Here is a 22,336-nt window from a genome sequence, read left to right as displayed (position 1 = left end):
TCTACTAACACTACTAGTGTTATTATCCCGACGCTAACAGTACCACGAGACAGCAAGAACCAAGAACAAACAGCAACAACGCCAGCGTCTCTATGTCTGGAACGACGGCGATACGGTCTAGCTCTAGCGGCGGTGGGGGCAGAAGGTGACGACGTAGGAGGTGCCGGAGCTGCAGGTGAGGATGGAGGTCGGGTCGTCGTACGCGTAGGAGTAGGCCTTGGGGCAGGCCCGCTTGAACAGCCGGGAGTAGCTCGTCGGCTTGCACTGCTGCGGCCCGCCGAACTGCCCCGTGCAGCAGTACTCGGCGTTGCCGTAGGCCGCGCACGCGCTGCGGCACCCCACCACCTTGTTCCCGCCGCGCACCGCCAGGCCGGCCGGGCAGACGCTGTTGAGGTCGCTGACGCAGCCGGCGGCGCGGCAGTTGGCGCCGGAGCCGTGGTACGGCGCCATGGCGATGGCCACGTTGTAGCCGTCCACGAGGCTCACGTCGTAGAAGTCCAGCGCCGCGGGGTCGCCGCCAGCGTGATCTCCGCCGTTGTGAACTTGTGGTGCCGCCGGCCCCGTTGCAGTAAAATGCGCCGCCACAGTCGTCGTCCGCCTGAGGGGCCCACACCACCCTAGGCGGGAGCCACACCTAGGCCGTGCCATGAGGTGGTTTGGCCGGCGCCACTTCGTTCCCCCCTCCGGACTCTGTCTGTTACGGTAAAATATTGACTTCGGTTTTTATTTTGTCTAATTTCGAGAATATTTACTGTATAACTTTTTTGAAATATAAAAACAGCAGAAAACAGGTAACTGACACTGTGACATCTTGTCAATAGGTTAGTGCAGGAAATTATATAAAAGTGCATCGAAGTGTAGCCAAAATACTTAGCAATTGGTGTAAAACAAATATTGAGCATCAAAAATTATAGATACGTTTGAGACGTATCATCCCCCGAATTTTGTTTTCGGCGACGGCGGAGCTATAGAACTTTTCGTGGACGAAGGCTTGTATGTTTATGGTTTTTGCATCGGGAGGTATTTATAGGCGGAAGGGCGAGGTCGGTGGAGACCAGGGGCTCCAGACCACCCCTAGGAGCGGCCAGGGCCTGGGCCGCGCCTAGGCCTGGTCTAGCCGCCCCGTGGCGCCTCCTCGTCTCTCCTCTGGATTCGATCTTCGCTCTAGGAAAAATAGGAAGTTTAGCTTTTGTTTCGTTCAATTTCGAGAATATTTTCCTGTACAACTTTTCTGAAATAGAAAACAGCAGAAAACAAGAAACTGGAACTGTGGCATCTTATCAATAGGTTAGTTCCAAAAAAATGCATAAAAGTGCCATGAACTGTAAACAAAACATGTAGCAATTGGTGTAAAACAAACATGAAGCATCAAAAATTATAGATACATTTGCAACGTATCAGTAGGAAGTGCCTCCGCGGGGATGACAAGGTGGGGCCTTCTAAGAACATCTAGCTTGTTTATAAATTAGTTTAAACATCTTTTTTTGGCAGTTGCTATATTAAATTTGTTTCAAAATATTGCACTAGTTTGCGTTTGAGATGAGTTTGAATAGAGCACATGGACGGCCTCGCCGGACAAAATGCATCAGGCCGTTAGGCTGCCCCGACGCAAAGGGACTGTAAGGGTATATTGCACCTATGTGTGGTTTTGGTAATTAATGAAAACCCCTATGGACTAACGTTTTCATTGAGTTTATATGAAGGAATATTCCATAGGTATTACTTGTATTCCATGTGTTGGATTCAAGTATGGATGCCATGAAGATAAAGATACACCTTGTGTATTGGAATCAAGATCATCGATTTGAAGATATATATGTGATATGATTAAGAAGAAGAAATGAAGATGGAGCTCTTATGTGGAACTCAATATTATTCATGCTCTATCTTATGTGATATGCAATGAATGATCAAGATCTTGAGAGCTTGATTCCAAGTGAAGAATTATTTATACACCTCAAGATATTATGATAGAGTATGAGAAGATAGAAGGTTGAGTTGGGCAAGTTCAAGATGAGCATCTCAAGTGGATCACATACTTGAAGCTTGCCGTCCATTTGGTGATAATGGACATGTGAGGATGTGCATCAATGGAGCTTTCCCATCATGGTGTATGGGGGAGTATTTGTGAGTCTTCACGAAGCAACGATGATCAAGTGAGACATTCCGGCTTGAGTGGAGCTTGAAGAGCTATCATCAAGATCAAGCGGGATGCGCAAGGCAAAGGTATGGCCTTGCTAGGTTTTCCTTTTACCGGTCTCAAGGTGGTTGTTGGGAGACCGGATTGTAGGATAGATAGCCGCACTATCTGTTATCACCAGAATTTGACCGAGTCAGAGGTGGGCCGCGATCAAGATGGACTGGGAGAATATATATATAGAAGAAATACGTGAATCGGCCTTACATGCAAAGTTTGGGCTAGTTTGCCCTTGTATCTGTAACATATTAGATTGTGTGTCGGTTAGTTAGAGTTTTACCCGTGCACGGTTAGGTGCACGCCTGAATTAGAAAGTCCCTTGGACTATAAAAATGTATCTAGGGTTTATGGAATAAACAACAACCAACGTTCAACACAAACAAATCTCGGCGCATCGCCAACTCCTTCGTCTCGAGGGTTTCTCCGGTAAGCACCATGCTGCCTAGATCGCATCTTGCGATCTAGGCAGCACAAGCCTGCCCACGTTGTTCATGCGTTGCTCGTGCTGAAGCCTTTTTGATGGCGAGCAACGTAGTTATCTTAGATGTGTTAGTTAGCATTGTTCTTCGAATTACATGCTTTCGTTATGCAACCCTTGCACATCTAGCCGCCCTTACACGTATCTTAGGTGTAGGGGCGGCACCCCGCTTGATCATAGTTTAGTAGATCTGATCCGTTACGATTGCTCCTTGTTTCATCAAGGATTAGTTTAACATCCGCATTAGTTAGGCCCTATAAAGGGTTGGAGGATCCAGCGGCGTGTAGGGTGACGTTTGCTAGCCCTAGAAAGGATGTTCCAGGGATCAACCTCGTGTTGGTTTTTAGGCCCTATCTAGGATCGGCTTACGGTCACCGTGCGCGAGCGCGAGGCCCAATCGTGAGTAGGATGATCCGATTATGCGGTGAAAACCCTAAATCGTTGTAGATCTAATTAGCTTTATCTTGATCAAGCAGGACCACCATATATTCGGACACCTCGTTCGAATCATGGGTGGATCGGCTCTTTGAGCCGATTCACGAGATAACTCGAGAGCCGATCGAGGCTCGTATTTAATATTTACGTGTATGCCATGCAGGAAACTAAGCGAGGCATCATCCACACCTTCCCGACCAGGTATAGGTCGGTGGCACGCCCTTGCGATAGCATCGGACGTGCGACCGGGAGGCTTTGCGGGCCGTCGCTCCGAGGGACCGGGGCCAGCCGCAGCCCTAGTTGTTCCCGGCTCTACTGTATTGCCCGTCTCTGCCCGCCAGGGGGTTTCTGACGTCAACACATTCTGGCACGCCCGGTGGGACAACCTTCGACATCCGCAACATCGCCATCTACATCCGAGATGGCGGAAGGCACTTGATGTCTACGGGAGCTTCTATTCTTGTAGACAGTGTTGGGCCTCCAAGAGCAGAGGTTTGTAGAACAGCAGCAAGTTTCCCTTAAGTGGATACCCAAGGTTTATCGAACTCAGGGAGGAAGAGGTCAAAGATATCCCTCTCATGCAACCCCGCAACCACAAAGCAAGAAGTCTCTTGTGTCCCCAACACACCAAATAGGTGCACTAGTTCGGCGAAGAGATAGTGAAATACAGGTGGTATAAATAAGTATGAGCAAGTAGCAACGGTGCCGTAAAAGTGCTTGGCGTGTAGTTGATGGTGGTGGTATTGCAGCAAGAGTAACGCAAGAAAACAAGAAACAAGCAGTAGTAACTCAGCAGTAGTAACACGATAGTAGTAAACAAGCGATAGTAACTCAGCAGTATTTAGGAACAAGGCCTAGGGATTACACTTTCACTAGTGGACACTCTCAACATTGATCACATAACGGAATAGATAAATGCATACTCTACACTTTTGTTGGATGATGAACACATTGCGTAGGATTACACGAACCCTCAATGCCGGAGTTAACAAGCTCCACAATAATGCTCATGTTTAAGTAACCTTTAGTGTAAGATAGATCAACGCTACTAAACCAAGTACTAGCATAGCATGCACACTCGTCACCTTCATGCATATGTAGGAGGAATAGATCACATCAATATTATCATAGCAATAGTTAACTCCATAATCTACAAGAGATCATGATCATAGCATAAACCAAGTACTAACACGGTGCACGCATCGTCACCTTTGCACACATGCAGGAGGAATAAACTACTTTAATAACACATTGCTAGAGTAGCACATAGATAAATTGTGATACAACATGCTGCAATCATAAAGAGATATAAATAAGCACCTCACTATGCCATTCAATGAGTAAGTATTCTGTGAAATATGGCCTAAGAGACCCACACGGTGCACACACTTTCACCTTTACACACGTGGGACTAGGAGTCTCCGGAGATCACATAAGTAAAACCCACTTGACTAGCATAATGACATCTAGATTACAAGCATCATCATATGAATCTCAATCATGTAAGGCAGCTCATGAGATTATTGTATTGAAACACATAGGAGAGAGATGAACCACATAGCTACCGGTACAGCCCCGAGCCTCGATGGAGAACTACTCCCTCCTCATGGGAGCAGCAGCGGTGATGGAGATGGCGGTGGAGATGGCAGCGGTGTCGATGGAGAAGCCTTCCGGGGCACTTCCCCGCTCCGGCAGGGTGCCGGAACGGAGATCCTGTCCCCGCATCTTGGCTTCGCGATGGCGGCGGCTCCGGCAGGTTTCGTGGGTTTCGTCAATTGGTACTGGGTTTTCTGATCCAGGGGCTTCTTATAGGCGAAGAGGCGGCGCCGGGGGTCGAAGGGCTGGCCAAACCCTAGGGGGCGCGGGCCCCCTAGGCCGCGCCGTGGTATGGTGTGGTGGGCTCGTGCCCCCCTCCGGTCCCTCTCGTGTGTTCCGGATGCTTCCGGGGATTCTAAGATCTTTGGCGTTGATTTCGTTCGATTCCGAGAATATTTCGTTACTAGGATTTCGAAACCAAAAACAGCAGAAAACAGAACCGGCACTTCGGCATCTTGTTAATAGGTTAGTTCCGGAAAATGCACGAATATGACATAAAGTGTGCATATAACATGTAGATAACATCAATAATGTGGCATGGAACACAAGAAATTATCGATACGTTGGAGACGTATCGGCATCCCCTAGCTTAGTTCTCGCTCGTCCCGAGCGGGTAAAACGATAACAAAGATAATTTCTGGAGTGACATGCCATCATAAACTTGATCATACTATTTGTAATGCATATGTAGTGAATGCAGCGATCAAAACAATGGATATGACATGAGTAAACAAGTGAATCATAAAGCAAAGACTTTTCATGAATAGCACTTCAAGACAAGCATCAATAAGTCTTGCATAAGAGTTAACTCATAAAGCAATAATTCAAAGTAAAGGTATTGAAGCAACACAAAAGAAGATTAAGTTTCAGCGGTCGCTTTCAACTTGTAACATGTATATCTCATGGATATTGTCAACATAGAGTAATATAATAAGTGCAATAAGCAAGTATGTAGGAATCAATGCACAGTTCACACAAGTGTTTGCTTCTTGAGGTGGAGAGAAATAGGTGAACTGACTCAACATTGAAAGTAAAAAGAATGGTCCTTCAAAGAGGAAAGCATCGATTGCTATATTTGTGCTAGAGCTTTGATTTTGAAAACATAAAGAGAGCATAAAAATAAAGTTTGGAGAGGTGTATGTTGTTGTCAACGAATGGTAGCGGGTACTCTAACCCCCTTGCCAGACAAACCTTCAAAGAGCGGCTCCCATTTTATTTTATTTTTGGGTGGCACTCCTTCCAACCTTTCTTTCACAAACCATGGCTAACCGAATCCTCGGGTGCCCGCCAACAATCTCATACCATGAAGGAGTGCCTTTTTATTTTAGTTTTATTATGATGACACTCCTCCCAACCTTTGCTTACACAAGCCATGGCTAACCGAATCCTTCGGGTGCCGTCCAACAATCACATACCATGGAGGAGTGTCTATTTTTGTTAATTAATTTGGGACTGGGAATCCCATTGCCAGCTCTTTTTGCAAAATTATTGGATAAGCGGATGAAGCCACTAGTCCATTGGTGAAAGTTGCCCAACAAGATTGAAAGATAAACACCACATACTTCCTCATGAGCTATAAAACATTGACACAAATAAGAGGTAATAAATTTTGAATTGTTTAAAGGTAGCACTCAAGCAATTTACTTTGGAATGGCGGGAAATACCATGTAGTAGGTAGGTATGGTGGACACAAATGGCATAGTGGTTGGCTCAAGTATTTTGGATGCATGAGAAGTATTCCCTCTCGATACAAGGTTTAGGCTAGCAAGGCTTATTTGAAACAAACACAAGGATGAACCGGTGCAGCAAAACTCACATAAAAGACATATTGAAAATATTATAAGACTCTACACCGTCTTCCTTGTTGTTCAAACTCAATACTAGAAATTATCTAGACCTTAGAGAGACCAATTATGCAAACCAAATTTTAGCATGCTCTATGTATTTCTTCACTAATGGGTGCAAAGTATATGATGCAAGAGCTTAAACATGAGCACAACAATTGCCAAGTATCACATTACCCAAGACATTTATAGCAATTACTACATGTATCATTTTCCAATTCCAACCATATAACAATTTAACGAAGAGGAAACTTCGGCATGAATATTATGAGCTAAGAACACATGTGTTCATACGAACCAGCGGAGCGTGTCTCTCTCCCACACAAGCATGATGTAATCCAATTTATTCAAACACAAACAAAAACAAAAGCAAACAAACAGACGCTCCAAGAAAAAGCACATAAGATGTGATGGAATAAAAATATAGTTTCAGGGGAGGAACCTGATAATGTTGTCGATGAAGAAGGGGATGCCTTGGGCATCCCCAAGCTTAGACGCTTGAGTCTTCTTGATATATGCAGGGGTGAACCACCGGGTGCATCCCCAAGCTTAGAGCTTTCACTCTCCTTGATCGTAGTATATCATCCTCCTCTCTTGACCCTTGAAAACTTCCTCCACACCAAACTCGAAACAACTCATTAGAGGGTTAGTGGACAATAAAAATTAACATGTTCAGAGGTGACACAATCATTCTTAACACTTCTGGACATTGCATATAGCTACTGGACATTAATGGATCAAAGAAATTCATCCAACATAGCAAAAGAGGCAATGCGAAATAAAAGGCAGAATCTGTCAAAACAGAACAGTCCGTAAAGATGGATTTTATTAGGCCACCAGACCTGCTCAAACGAAAATGCTCAAATTGAATGAAAGTTGCGTACATATCTGAGGATCATGCTCGTAAATTGGCATAATTTTCTGAGCTTCCTGCAGGGCAGTGGGCTCAGATTCGTGACAGCAAAGAAATCTGGAACTGCGCAGTAATCCAAATCTAGTACTTACTTTTCTATCAACGGCTTAACTTGGCACAACAAAACACAAAACTAAGATAAGGAGAGGTTGCTACAGTAGTAAACAACTTCCAAGACACAAATATAAAACAAAGTACTGTAGCAAAATAACACATGGGTTATCTCCCAAGAAGTTCTTTCTTTTTAGCCATTAAGATGGGCTCAAGCAGTTTTAATGATGCACTCGCAAGAAATAGTATTTGAAGCAAAAGAGAGCATCAAGAGGAAAATTCAAAACACATTTAAGTCTAACATGCTTCCTATGCATAGGAATCTTGTAAATAAACAAGTTCATGAAGAGCAAAGTAACAAGCATAGGAAGATAAAACAAATATAGCTTCAAAAATTTCAGCACATAGAGAGGTGTTTTAGTAACATGAAAACTTCTACAACCATATTTTCCTCTCTCATAATAACTTTCAGTAGCAACATGAGCAAACTCAACAATATAACTATCACATAAAGCATTCTTATCATGAGTCTCATGCATAAAATTATTACTCTCCACATAAGCATAATCAATTTTATTAGTTGTAGTGGGAGCAAATTCAACAAAGTAGCTATCATTATTATTCTCATCAAGTGTAGGAGGCATAGTATAATCACAACAAAATTTACTCTCCATAGTAGGTGGCATCAAAAGACCACTATCATTATCATCACAAATAGGAGGCAAAGTATCATCAAAGAAAATTTTCTCCTCAATGCTTGGGGGACTAAAAAGATCATGAAAACCAGCTTCCCCAAGCTTAGAACTTTCTATATCATTATCAACAATGGTGTTCGAAACGTTCATACTAATATTACTACCAAGCATGCAAATAAGATTTCATAGGTTTTTTAATTTTCGCATCAAACAATCCATGTTTTAAATCAGGAAATAGAATAAGAAGCTCACTCTTGTACATTATGCCAAACTAGTGTAAACAAGAAACAACAAGATGCAATTGCAGGATCTAAAGGAAATAGCTTTGAGCACACACACGACGGCGCCGAAAAATACTTTACCCGAGACCGTAGTATGAGAGCCTTTTACCTTTCCTCCCGGCAACGGCGCCTGAAAAGTGCTTGATGTCTACGGGAGCTTCTATTCTTGTAGACAGTGTTGGGCCTCCAAGAGCGAGAGGTTTGTAGAACAAGCAGCAAGTTTCCCTTAAGTGGATACCCAAGGTTTATCGAACTCGGGGAGGAAGAGGTCAAAGATATCCCTCTCATGCAACCCCGCAACCACAAAGCAAGAAGTCTCTTGTGTCCCCAACACACCAAATAGGTGCACTAGTTCGGCGAAGAGATAGTGAAATACAGGTGGTATGAATAAGTATGAGCAGTAGCAACGGTGCCAGAAAAGTGCTTGGCGTGTAGTTGATGGTGGTGGTATTGCAGCAGTAGTAACGCAGTAGTAACTCAGCAGTAGTAACGCAGTAGTAGTAAACAAGCAGTAGTAACTCAGCAGTATTTAGGAACAAGGCCTAGGGATTACACTTTCACTAGTGGACACTCTCAACATTGATCACATAACAGAATAGATAAATGCATACTCTACACTTTTGTTGGATGATGAACACATTGCGTAGGATTACACGAACCCTCAATGCCGGAGTTAACAAGCTCCACAATAATGCTCATGTTTAAGTAACCTTTAGTGTAAGATAGATCAACGCTACTAAACCAAGTACTAGCATAGCATGCACACTTGTCACCTTCATGCATATGTAGGAGGAATAGATCACATCAATATTATCATAGCAATAGTTAACTCCATAATCTACAAGAGATCATGATCATAGCATAAACCAAGTACTAACACGGTGCACGCACTCGTCACCTTTGCACACATGCAGGAGGAATAAACTACTTTAATAACACATTGCTAGAGTAGCACATAGATAAATTGTGATACAACATGCTGCAATCATAAAGAGATATAAATAAGCACCTCACTATGCCATTCAATGAGTAAGTATTCTGTGAAATATGGCCTAAGAGACCCACACGGTGCACACACTCGTCACCTTTACACACGTGGGACTAGGAGTCTCCGGAGATCACATAAGTAAAACCCACTTGACTAGCATAATGACATCTAGATTACAAGCATCATCATATGAATCTCAATCATGTAAGGCAGCTCATGAGATTATTGTATTGAAACACATAGGAGAGAGATGAACCACATAGCTACCGGTACAGCCCCGAGCCTCGATGGAGAACTACTCCCTCCTCATGGGAGCAGCAGCGGTGATGGAGATGGCGGTGGAGATGGCAGCGGTGTCGATGGAGAAGCCTTCCGGGGACACTTCCCCGCTCCGGCAGGGTGCCGGAACAGAGATCCTGTCCCCCAGATCTTGGCTTCGCGATGGCGGCGGCTCCGGCGAGGTTTCGTGGGTTTCGTCAATTGGTACCGGGTTTTCTGATCCAGGGGCTTCTTATAGGCGAAGAGGCGGCGCCGGGGGTCGAAGGGCTGGCCAAACCCTAGGGGGCGCGGGCCCCCTAGGCCGCGCCGGGGTATGGTGTGGTGGGCCCGTGCCCCCCTCTCGGTCCCTCTCGTGTGTTCCGGATGCTTCCGGGGATTCTAAGATCTTTGGCGTTGATTTCGTTCGATTCCGAGAATATTTCGTTACTAGGATTTCGAAACCAAAAACAGCAGGAAAACAGGAACCGGCACTTCGGCATCTTGTTAATAGGTTAGTTCCAGAAAATGCACGAATATGACATAAAGTGTGCATATAACATGTAGATAACATCAATAATGTGGCATGGAACACAAGAAATTATCGATACGTTGGAGACGTATCAGCACTCCGGTCAAGTACGAGGATCTACCCGATGAGCTCAAGAAGAAACATGACGAGATCAAGGCAACCCTCGAAGCCGAACTCATCGGCTCTTTCCATAGGACTCTCTCCCATGGCATCAAGTGGAAGGGTTTCTCGCATGAAAGTGCGTCCCAGGCCCGTCCGCCGTTGCCATGCGCATTGGCAGCACCAGGAGTACCGATTTCACCGGCGTCCACCGTTAACATGGTGGAGCGTACTTACCTTGAGGAGTGCCAACCAAGATCCCCACTCGACACCAACGTCCGGAACTTGGACACCACTATGGTAGGGACGGAGATGAGGGTAGCTGCTCTCACAGCGACGACAAGGAAGGAACCGTTCCACGCGACCAGCTCCGACACTATGTATGGGCAAACGCGGCACGGCCGATCCGTGAGATTGGCCCCAAAGATCTATGGAGGAATACCGCCAGACCAGCGTGGACCTACTAACATAAAAGCTGACTCTAGGAATCGGCCAAAAAAAAAATCATCCTCACCATGTTTCGGTCTGGGCTCAACGTCGATCTAGTGGGCAATGGGATGCGTCGGCTGAGGCACTGGAAGAAATCCACATTGTTCCTAACAAAGCCGACGTTCACATCGTAGTCTTTTGGCTAGCCGTAGAGCCGATATCAGCAATTCCTGGCAGAATCGGCTCGGGGGGGCACCTAATCATATGGGCATGCGGCGACACCGTTGAGCATGTGCGGAGGAATACTGGCGGCCGATAGGGAAATTGGCGGAAATTGACGATATATAAAAAAAAATCAAATTGGCGACGCAACCAGAGCCGATGCACCGACGTTGACTTGGACAAGTGCGGCAAGGCAAGTTTACAGGCATCAGTTTACACAAGGGGGCCCTACTGAAGAAAAGCATTAAGGGCGTGAAGAGCATCGGCACGGATTCGATCCACCTCGGCGATCTCGGCCTCGTCGTCCTCGTCTCTCCCCATCACCAGCTGGCTGCTCATGGCACGAATTTCAGCCAGGTCAGCCTTCAGATCAGTCGTGAGACCTTTTGCTTCCTCTTGGGAGCAAGCAATGAGGGATTCCTCGTCCTGGATAAGTTGTTTGGTCTCCATGGCCCTCTTCTCAAGGTCCTCTAGTTCCTTGCGCAAGGTCGCAAGTCTGACGCTGCGAGCAGAAGTGGCGGTCTTGGCGTCTAGAACGGCTTTTTTCTCATTGAGCCGTTGACATTTGCCTGCAATATCGGCTCTCAGCGGGAGTTGGGCACGGCGAAGAGTAATCCTTTGACGAGCCGACTGCACCCTTGACCTGAAAACTGGCAGAGACACTGCCTGCCAAAGCTTAACTTGCAGCGTTACTGGGAGACGGGGCTGGATGTCCTCGAGGATACCCTTGATTGCCTCAGGGTTCTCGACCAGCGTATCGACCGAGGAGGAGAGCAAGACTTTGAGGCGTTGGAGTGGGCCGTCGATCGCGCTAGCGTCTGGCTCTTCACCTGTTTTGGAAACAGCAGGCTCAATGGAGTCGGGGTCGAACGTCAACAAGCTTGAAGGATCACACCCCTACAGACGAACAAGAGCAGCATGAGCACACGACAAAGGAAAAGAGCGGGCTTGAGAGAGAGAGAGAGAGCTTACCTCTCCCAAGAAAGGAAGGGAAGCCGATGTTGTGACGATCGGCTTTACGGCAGCCTGGGCTAGGTTAGCTACTTGGTCAGTCGCGCCTGGCGAATTGGACAGGCCAAGGGCAGCAGATGGCATCGGCACCTCTTCAACATTCCCGCTAGAAGTCCCATCAGTCTGCAAGGGAAATGGTAAGGCAATCCAGTTAGTGGCAAGACGATGTGGAACACGAACTGCTGAGTATATTACATTTGAAACTTCCTGGCTTGGCGAGGAGACTTGCGGGTTTGAGCGGGCCCTTTTGAAGCATCGACGTTTCATGCGCGACCTCGTTTGGATCGGAACCTGAAGGACAGCCGGCTCGGAAGTCGACCTTTTCTGAGAAGCCGACGTTGGCGAATCCGTCTGGCTCTGAGTAGTGGACCTTTCTGTGTCATCTGGGGAAGAGTCCCTTGGACTGGACTGTGCTCCCTCACTGGAGTTCTCTTCAGTAGAAGCCTGGAAGAAGAGGTACAACCGTGTTACAAAGATTGGGAAGGCAAATGTGTTCGATTAAGACACGGATCAACTTACGTGCAAACTTTCCTGAGAAGGAGCTTTGCGCTTCAGGGTCTTCCTGACAGCCACCTTCCTCACTGCCATCCTCGCCTGAGTCGAGGCTCGGGGGGCAACTGGCCCCAAAGTGGCTTTACTCTTGGGAGCCGATTTCGGAGGAATCGGCTGGCTCGCATTATGACTTTCTTCAGGGGTGGCGAGCTCTGGCAGAAGAGAACCACCGGAGCCGGAGGAAGAAATATGAAGGGGGAGCCGTCGGCTTGCTTGGGAACCGGGCCCTCTCGTTGCTGCTAGGAAGATAGAGTCAGGTCACCAGGCGATTACCATAAGCGGTTACAAGAAATATGTGAGTAATAGTACACGGGTCTCGCGGGGATGTCATACTCGGCATCGAGTTGTCTCAACAGCGGTCCTAAAGCCCTTCTGAAGACATGGGTCTTCCACATGGACCACCAAGTCTCGAAACCGTCGGTGGTAAAGGAGAAACGGAGGTTGTGGGGAACTAGGATGGCCAAAGCGTCAAAGAAGGTGTAACACCTTTGGCCAGTGAGTATGTCAGGCAGTTCAGCTCTGCTTGTCGTCGGTGGTGTAAGAAGAAGTGTGGCGGCACCTGCCCGAGACCAAGCTGTCGGGCTACCACTACCGGTTGATAACACTCATAACCAGGCTTGATGATCCGGTTCGAGGTACTCATGCCGACGGGGAGGAAGCAAGGGCGAATCATGATAGAATACAGATGCTGGGTGCTATCGTCATTGGCAAAGTTATCCAATCGAAAGGAGACTGGATTTTCAAAATTCTCCGGTTCAGTATAAGGAAAGAACAGGGGGTTGTCCAAACCTTGGAAGAAGATCTTGAACCACCCTGTTGCTTCCTTAGGGATCAGCCTGCTGCCTGGGAGACCATACAAAGCTTGGCCATAGCTGGTGCATCGGATATCCTTGCCGTTAGCATCTGGGAAGGTGCAGGAGGTCAAAGGTGGGAAGTCTGGGATCTGGTTCTGAAAGTATAGCTGCGCCCATAACCGAATAAACCACCGGGACCGCCGCTTTAACTCGTCTTTTGAGAGAACAGTTTGACGGACATCGCTTGAAGAGATCGATAGACCTCTCCAAGAAACAGCCTTGCCTAGACCAAGATGGGTGCCTTTGGCCAGCTTCATAGGCTAGGGAAAGGTAATTTTTGGTAGGGGCAAGTGATGGGCCACGAGAATATGAAGTGTTCCAACCAAAAGTTCGGGAAGGCTGTGTGTTCTCTCTCCGTCACAGGGCCTTTGGTCTTCATATAACGATTGAGGTAGGCACCCCAGCTGGTACACTCTTTTTAGAAGAAAGGGTGAAAGGGACTTTCGGCAGTTTGAATGCGAAGGGCTTGGGGATGCAATGTCTAGGCCTCGTGATCATGGTCACATCCAGCAGAGTGGGTGTCATAGGGCCATGGCCAAACATGAAACAGTTCAGTGCGTCAGACCAGAAATAGCCGATGGTTTTCAGAATGTTTTCATTCTTCTCAAGAGGAGACAATGATAAGGACAGAGCATCGGCTATCCCTATGGCTTCCTAGGTGGCATAATGAGCTTTGGATACTCTGTTGTACCATGTCACCCAACCCTCAGGGGGGTTAGGCCAGGCTCGCAGGCAGTCGGCCCAGGAGGTCAGATCTAAGTTCTGATTCACAAAGGGGATCCTGTTAGCTTCGCATGAAATTAAGAGGGCGGGGCTCTCGGAAGAACGAGGACCAAGGCACATAGAATTTGCGAGAGAAGGATGTGGCAGCAGGATGTCTGAAACCTAAAATTGATAGTGGGAGGAAACATTAATTCAGGTGTTTGCTATTTACTCTTGACATTGATGCATGTGGCTAGGGGGCCGTGAGGATTACCTTCAGTCCGGAGATCATGGCGGTGGCGTTGGAGGATTCCGCCATTGGATGCGCTGAAGGATTGGGACGGCGCGGCTGAGATCTGAGATCCGTAGAGCTGTCTGGGCGGCAATTTGGAGATCTGAGTTTCTCAGACGAAGGGCGCAAGTTACCGTTTGGAGGGGCAATTAGGTTGACCTTGCTCCCGTTTATCATAGAGGCTGATGTGATACCATCGGCTCTTTTGAGGGGCGCCTGACTCTGGCTATCGGCAGGGTTAAGAGAAGACGTTCCTTCATTTTTTAGATTGGTGATAAAGTTAAGGAGACGAGATGACATGACCCGATGGGGTATAAGCATAATGATTTTGGAAATGACATTTCCAAAACCAGGGGGCATGTGTTATCACCGGAATTTGACCGAGTCGGAGGTGGGCCGCGATCAAGATGGACTCGGGAGAATATATATATAGAAGAAATACGTGAATCGGCCTTACATGCAAAGTTTGGGCTAGTTTGCCCTTGTATCTGTAACATATTAGATTGCGTGTCGGTTAGTTAGAGTTTTACCCGTGCACGGTTAGGTGCACGCCTGAATTAGAAAGTCCCTTGAACTATAAAAATGTATCTAGGGTTTATGGAATAAACAACAACCAACGTTCAACACAAACAAATCTCGGCGCATCGCCAACTCCTTCGTCTCGAGGGTTTCTCCGGTAAGCACCATGCTGCCTAGATCGCATCTTGCGATCTAGGCAAGCACAAGCCTGCCCACGTTGTTCATGCGTTGCTCGTGCTGAAGCCTTTTTGATGGCGAGCAACGTAGTTATCTTAGATGTGTTAGGGTTAGCATTGTTCTTCGAATTACATGCTTTCGTTATGCAACCCTTGCACATCTAGCCGCCCTTACACGTATCTTAGGTGTAGGGGCGGCACCCCGCTTGATCATAGTTTAGTAGATCTGATCCGTTACGATTGCTCCTTGTTTCATCAAGGATTAGTTTAACATCCGCATTAGTTAGGCCCTATAAAGGGTTGGAGGATCCAGCGGCGTGTAGGGTGACGTTTGCTAGCCCTAGAAAGGATGTTCCGGGGATCAACCTCGTGTTGGTTTTTAGGCCCTATCTAGGATCGGCTTACGGTCACCGTGCGCGAGCGCGAGGCCCAATCGTGAGTAGGATGATCCGATTATGCGGTGAAAACCCTAAATCGTCGTAGATGTAATTAGCGTTATCTTGATCAAGCAGGACCACCATATATTCGGACACCTCGTTCGAATCATGGGTGGATCGGCTCTTTGAGCCGATTCACAGGATAACCTGAGAGCCGATCGAGGCTCGTATTTAATGTTTACGTGTATGCCATGCAGGAACTAAGCGAGGCATCATCCACACCTTCCCGACCAGGTATAGGTCAGGTGGCACGCCCTTGCGATAGCATCGGACGTGCGACCAGGAGACTTTGCGGGCCGTCGCTCTGAGGGACTGGGGCCAGCCGCAGCCCTAGTTGTTCCCGGCTCTACTGTGTTGCCCGTCTCTGCCCGCCAGGGGGTTTCTGACGTCAACACTATCAAGAGGGGCTTTCGGTTGGGTAACTTGATCGCATCGTCTTAGGGAGCTCAATCCTTTGCATACTTTGCATATCCCTATTGCTTCTTGGTGTTTGTCTGTGTGAGGTTCTTGAGCTTGTTGCTAGCTTTAAAACAAGCTCAAGTTCATCGAAAACGGAGTTCGTATGACTCTTCTATGGCATTTTCAAGGTTGGGTGATTTTACCGGTTATTCATGATATAAGGTTCTACCGTTTATATTCATGATAAAATCCCTCCTACAGATTCTTGTGTTTTCACTTTCTATAGAATAGCATTTGTTGTTATCTTTCAAACAAAATTGGTTTCACTCAATTCGGAGTTCGGTAACATTTGTTATTAAAGAAAAAGGAGAAAAGATTAAAAAGAAAAAAAGAGGAGGGAAGGGATCAGCCGCCGACCGGCCTGACCGGCCCGGCCACCAGCCCACCCGGCATGCGCCGGATCTGGCGCTTGTGCCAGCCGGGCCGCCTCCAGTGGGTCGTCCGGTCTGGTCCGGCCCAGGATCCGGCCGGTGACCGACCTGCCAGCGCGTGCCCCAGCCCGACCGGGTTCTGCACCAGTTGGGCCGCCTCCCCAGGCCCATTCGGCCCCGCGCGGCCAGCAGCCCCATCCGGCCTAGGCCTCGGTTCGGTCGGGCTGCACGCCGGCCTGTCCGGCTGCTGCTCCGGTCGGCCGGCTTGTGCGCCGGCTGGGCCGATTTTTCCTGCGAGTTTTTGCTGTCTTTTTTCCCAACGGTTATTTTTTCCCTTTAGCTATAAATAACCTTCTTCCACCTTGAGCTGAGTTAGTTCTTCCCATTCTTCTGCTCCATTGTTGCTATTTGAAGAACTTGCTTCCCCTCTTGATTCCTCCCATGATTCTTGCCCATTCTAGAGGATTTGAGAGAGGAGATCTAGATCTACAATCCCCACCAATCAATTTCTCCTCTAAGTGAGGGGAACCCATTGGATCTAGATCTTGGAGTCTTTTGTTGACTTTCCCCATTGTTCTTTCTCTCCAATCTCATCCTAGCATTTGTTGCTTGGGTGGGATTTGAGTGTGAAGAACTTAAACACCTCTAGTGTTCTTGCTTTGCATAGTATTGAGCTCTCCACCACGATTAGTTCGAGTGAGAGACCGTGGGCGGTTGGTGCTCCGGTGATCTCTTCAAAGAAGATTGTCAAGAGGCCCGGGCTTCTCCTTCGTGGAGCTTGTGATGTGGTTGTGGAGCTTGCCATCTCCGGAGTGGAGGAAAAACTAACCATAAGGAAAGGGTCATTATCCTTCGTGGGTGTGGCTCGGAGAATAGGGTGAGCCTTCGTGGCGCGGGGAATCCTTCGTGGGACCTCCACTCCTCCAAACGTGACGTACCTTCTTGCAAAGGAAGGGAACACAAGAATACATCCTCGTCTCCGCGTGCCTCGGTTATTTCTATACCCGATCTCTCTTTCCTTGTGATAGCCATCGTGCTTGAAGTACATATATCTTGCTATCACTTGTGCTACATATATATTGTGCATATCTTGCTTAGCTCTAGTTGGTATTGTTACACTTAGTTGAGCTTAGCATATTTAGGGTTTGTGCTTGTAAACTAAACGTTAGTTTAATTCCGCATTCTTACAAGACAAATCCGTAAGAGTTTTTAATCGCCTATTCACCCCCCCTCTAGGCGACATCTCGTCCTTTCAGGGACAAGTTTGGCCTAGCGATTATTTCGGTGTCCGCGGGCCAACACAAACGGACAGAGCCAATCTATTTGGGCATCTCATTTACGTCCCCGGGAGATGCCCATTAAATATAAAATAATTGTTTAAATTGCATAGGCTAATAATCTTTTCAAAATTGTCCCAATTTTCTGAAAAGAGGCATTCTAATTAGAAATAATATTTTAAATCAAAAAATATAAAATTTCGCTATAACTTTGTCTAAACACATGCAACACAACACTGTAAGATTTCCCAACATAGATTATGTGCAACACATTTCTCGTGGTCTAAGGTCGTGACTCCCTATTGTCTCTCTTGATGTATTCGCTCGGCCGTAACACCATTGGCAACAACCAATATATATCTTAAACTCTTCCGATCATAGTCAATGACGTATTTTTAGTGTCGAAGGAGTATGATACGTCTCCGACGTATCGATAATTTCTTATGTTCCATGCCACATTATTGATGATATGTACATGTTTTATACACATTATATGTCGTATTTATGCATTTTCCGGCACTAACCTATTAACGAGATGCCGAAGAGCCGATTGCTTGTTTTCTGCTGTTTTTGGTTTCGTAAATCCTACAAAGGAAATATTCTCGAAATTGGACGAAATCAACGCCCGGGGTCCTATTTTTGCACGAAGCTTCCGGAAGACCGAGGGGAAAGGAAGTGGGGCCACGAGGCGCCGCCACAACAGGGCGGCGCGGCCCGGACCCCGGCCGCGCGGCCACGGCGTGTGGGGCCCTCGTGTGGCCCCCGCGTTGCCCTTCCGCCTACTTAAAGCCTTCGTCGCGAAACCCCCGGTACCGAGAGCCACGATACGGAAAACCTTGCCGAGACGCCGCCGCCGCCAATCCCATCTCGGGGATTCGGAGATTACCTCCGGCACCCCGCCGGAGAGGGGATTCATCTCCCGGAGGACTCTTCACCGCCATGGTCGCCTCCGGAGTGATGAGTGAGTAGTTCACCCCTGGACTATGGGTCCATAGCAGTAGCTAGATGGTTGTCTTCTCCTCATGTGCTTCATTGTCGGATCTTGTGAGCTGCCTAACATGATCAAGATCATCTATCCGTAATTCTATATGTTGTGTTTGTCGGGATCCGATGGATAGAGAATACTATGTTATGTTGATTATCAATCTATTACCTATGTGTTGTTTATGATCTTGCATGCTCTCCGTTATTAGTAGAGGCTCGGCCAAGCTTTTGCTCTTAACTCCAAGAGGGAGTATTTATGCTCGATAGTGGGTTCATGTCTCCGTGAATCGGGGGAGTGACGAAACCTCTAAGGTTATGGATGTACTTGTTGCCACTAGGGATAAAACATTGATGCTATGTCCGAGGATGTAGTTATTGATTACATTACGCACCATACTTAATGCAATTGTCTATTGTTTTGCAACTTAATGCTGGAAGGGGTTCGGATGATAACCCGAAGGTGGACTTTTTAGGCATAGATGCATGCTGGATAGCGGTCTATGTACTTTGTCGTAATGCCCAATTAAATCTCACAATATTCATCATGTCATGTATGTGCATTGTTATGCCCTCTCTATTTGTCAATTGCCCGATCGTAATTTGTTCACCCAACATGCTATCTTATGGGAGAGACACCTCTAGTGAACTGTGGACCCCGGTCCATTCTTTTATATCTGAAATACAAATCTGCTGCAATACTTGTTCTTTACTTGTTCTCTGCAAACAATCATCATCCACACTATACATCTAATCCTTTGTTACGGCAAGCCGGTGAGATTGACAACCTCACTTGTTTTGTTGGGGCAAAGTACTTTGGTTGTGTTGTGCGGGTTCCACGTTGGCGCCGGAATATCCGGTGTTGCGCCGCACTACATCCCGCCGCCATCAACCTTCAACGTGCTTCTTGGCTCCTCCTGGTTCGATAAACCTTGGTTTCTTTCGAGGGAAAACTTGCTGCCTGTGTGCATCATACCTTCCTCTTGGGGTTCCCAACGAACGTGTGAGTTACACGCCATCAAGCTCTTTTTCTGGCGCCGTTGCCGGGGAGATCAAGACACGCTGCAAGGGAGTCTCCACAATCCAATCTCTTTACTTTGTTTTTGTCTTGCTTTATTTTATTTACTACTTTGTTTGCTGCATTATATCAAAACACAAAAAAATTAGTTGCTAGCTTTACTTTATTTACTGTCTTGCACTCTATATCAAAAACACAAAAAAAAATTAGTTACTTGCATTTTACTTTTGTTACCATGTCTAGTTCTGCACTTGTTACTTCTTCACCTGAGGAACTAGTCTTCACTTTTAAACAAGGGGATGAGGAGAGTTTTAAAGATGCTTGGTCCAGAATTTTTACTTCTTATCGTAAAACTGAACCTCAAATGACTCTAAGTTTGCTCCTTAGTAATTTTTATTTTGGTCTTATGATTCGCTTTAGATATGCCTTGGATGCTATAGTGGGAGGAGATTTCCTTCATTGCAATGGGGATCAAGCTTTTAATGTCATAAAGAAGTTGGTTGCATCACATGATTCAGCTAATAACTTTGATTCAGCCCTTATTAGCATTTATAATAGATTAAACACTCTTGAGACAAGTGCATCTCGCTTGAATGAAAATTATGGATATGTTCGTAACCGTCTTGATCAAGTTTTAATGAACTCCGAACCTTCATTATGGGATCCTACTATTAAAATTGTTATCGGTGACCAAACTCTTCATGCTAATTGTGATATTATGACTGAATTTTGCCTAATGCCTAAGAGTATTCACAAAACTTTGAAACTTTGGGGATTCGTTGAAGGAGGAGAAGGAATAACTCTTATTGATAACTCTGTTATAATTCCTAAAGGAATAGCTGCGGGTGTGCACACAACCATTCTTGGGAGAACAATATCCATTGATTATCTTGTTATTGAATGTGCGAGGAACAGGACAAATCACACTCGGAAGATCCCTGCTGAAACTATTGGGAGCGAGTCATAGATATGGGAGAAGGCACCCTAAAATTCACCTCTACACCCGGGGGTAGACATATATTCCCTAAGCCAAAGAGTAAGAAAAAGAACAAGAAAGGTAAGGGTAAAGCCCAAGGTAATGCCGATGATCCATCTCTTGATAACACTTGATACACACTTTACGCGCCTAGGCGAAAGGCGTTAAAGAAAAGCGCTTATGGGAGACAACCCATGTTTTTACTACAGTATTTTTGTTTTATATTTGAGTCTTGGAAGTTGTTTACTACTGTAGCAACCTCTCCTTATCTTAGTTTTGTGTTTTGTTGTGCCAAGTAAAGTCTTTGATAGTAAGGTTCATACTAGATTTGGATTACTCGCGCGATTCTGCATTTATTTGCTGTCACGAATTTCGACCTGCCTCCCTGTAGGTAGCTCAGAAAATTAAGCCAATTTACGTGCGTGATCCTCATATATGTACGCAACTTTCATTCAATTTGGGCATTTTCATTTGAGCAAGTCTGGTGCCTCAATAAAATCCATCTTTACGGACTGTTCTGTTTTGACAGATTCTGCCTTTTATTTCGCATTGCCTCTTTTGCAATGTTGGATGAATTTCTTTGATCAATTAATGTCCAGTAGCTTTATGCAATGTCCAGAAGTGTTAAGAATGATTGTGTCACCTCTGAACATGTTAATTTTTATTGTACACTAACCCTCTAATGAGTTGTTTCGAGTTTGGTGTGGAGGAAGTTTTCAAGGATCAAGAGAGGAGGATGATACAATATGATCAAGGAGAGTGAAAGCTCTAAGCTTGGGGATGCCCCGGTGGTTCACCCCTGCATATTTTAAGAAGACTCAAGCGTCTAAACTTGGGGATGCCCAAGGCATCCCCTTCTTCATCGACAACATTATCAGGTTCCTCCCCGAAACTATATTTTTATTCCGTCACATCTTATGTGCTTTGCTTGGAGCGTCGGTTTGTTTTTGTTTTTTGTTTTTGTTTGAATAAAATGGATCCTAGCATTCATTGTGTGGGAGAGAGACACGCTCCGCTGTTGCATATGGACAAATATGTCCTTAGGCATTACTCATAGTATTAATGGCGAAGGTTGAATCTTCTTCGTTAAATTGTTATATGGTTGGAATCAGGAAATGCTACCTGTAGTAATTCTACAATGTCTTGAATAATTTGATACTTGGCAATTGTTGTGCTCATGTTTAAGCTCTTGCATCATATACTTTGCACCTATTAATGAAGAAACACCTAGAGCTTGCTAAATTTGGTTTGCATATTTGGTCTCTCTAAAGTCTAGATAATTTCTAGTATTGAGTTTTGAACAACAAGGAAGACGGTGTAGAGTCTTATAATGTTTACAATATGTCTTTTATGTGAGTTTTGCTGCACCGGTTCATCCTTGTGTTTGTTTCAAATAACCTTGCTAGCCTAAACCTTGTATCGAGAGGGAATACTTCTCATGCATCCAAAATCCTTGAGCCTACCACTATGCCATTTGTGTCCACCATACCTACCTACTACATGGTATTTCTCCGCCATTCCAAAGTAAATTGCTTGAGTGCTACCTTTAAAATTTCCATTCTTTACCTTTACAATATATAGCTCATGGGACAAATAGCTTAAAAACTATTGTTGAATTGAATATGTACTTATGCACTTTATCTCTTATTAAGTTGCTTGTTGTGCGATAACCATGTTCCTGGGGACGCCATCAACT

At 46.0% G+C, this 22,336-nt stretch overlaps 1 protein-coding gene across 1 annotated transcript; it reads right to left on the bottom strand.

Moving 5' to 3' along the window:
- On the bottom strand, nt 1-16,586 carry LOC124665916 (thaumatin-like protein). Its single transcript, XM_047203270.1, is given in 4 exon segments — nt 1-516; nt 519-541; nt 544-598; nt 16,497-16,586. Coding segments are annotated over 4 exon segments (561 nt in total). The 3' UTR covers nt 1-123.
- Nucleotides 16,587-22,336: the final 5,750 nt, after the last annotated feature.

The sequence above is a fragment of the Lolium rigidum genome, chromosome 1 (genome assembly GCF_022539505.1).
Source record: "Lolium rigidum isolate FL_2022 chromosome 1, APGP_CSIRO_Lrig_0.1, whole genome shotgun sequence".
Classification (NCBI taxonomy): Eukaryota; Viridiplantae; Streptophyta; class Magnoliopsida; order Poales; family Poaceae; genus Lolium; species Lolium rigidum.
This window is presented reverse-complemented; position numbering and strand designations above follow the sequence as displayed.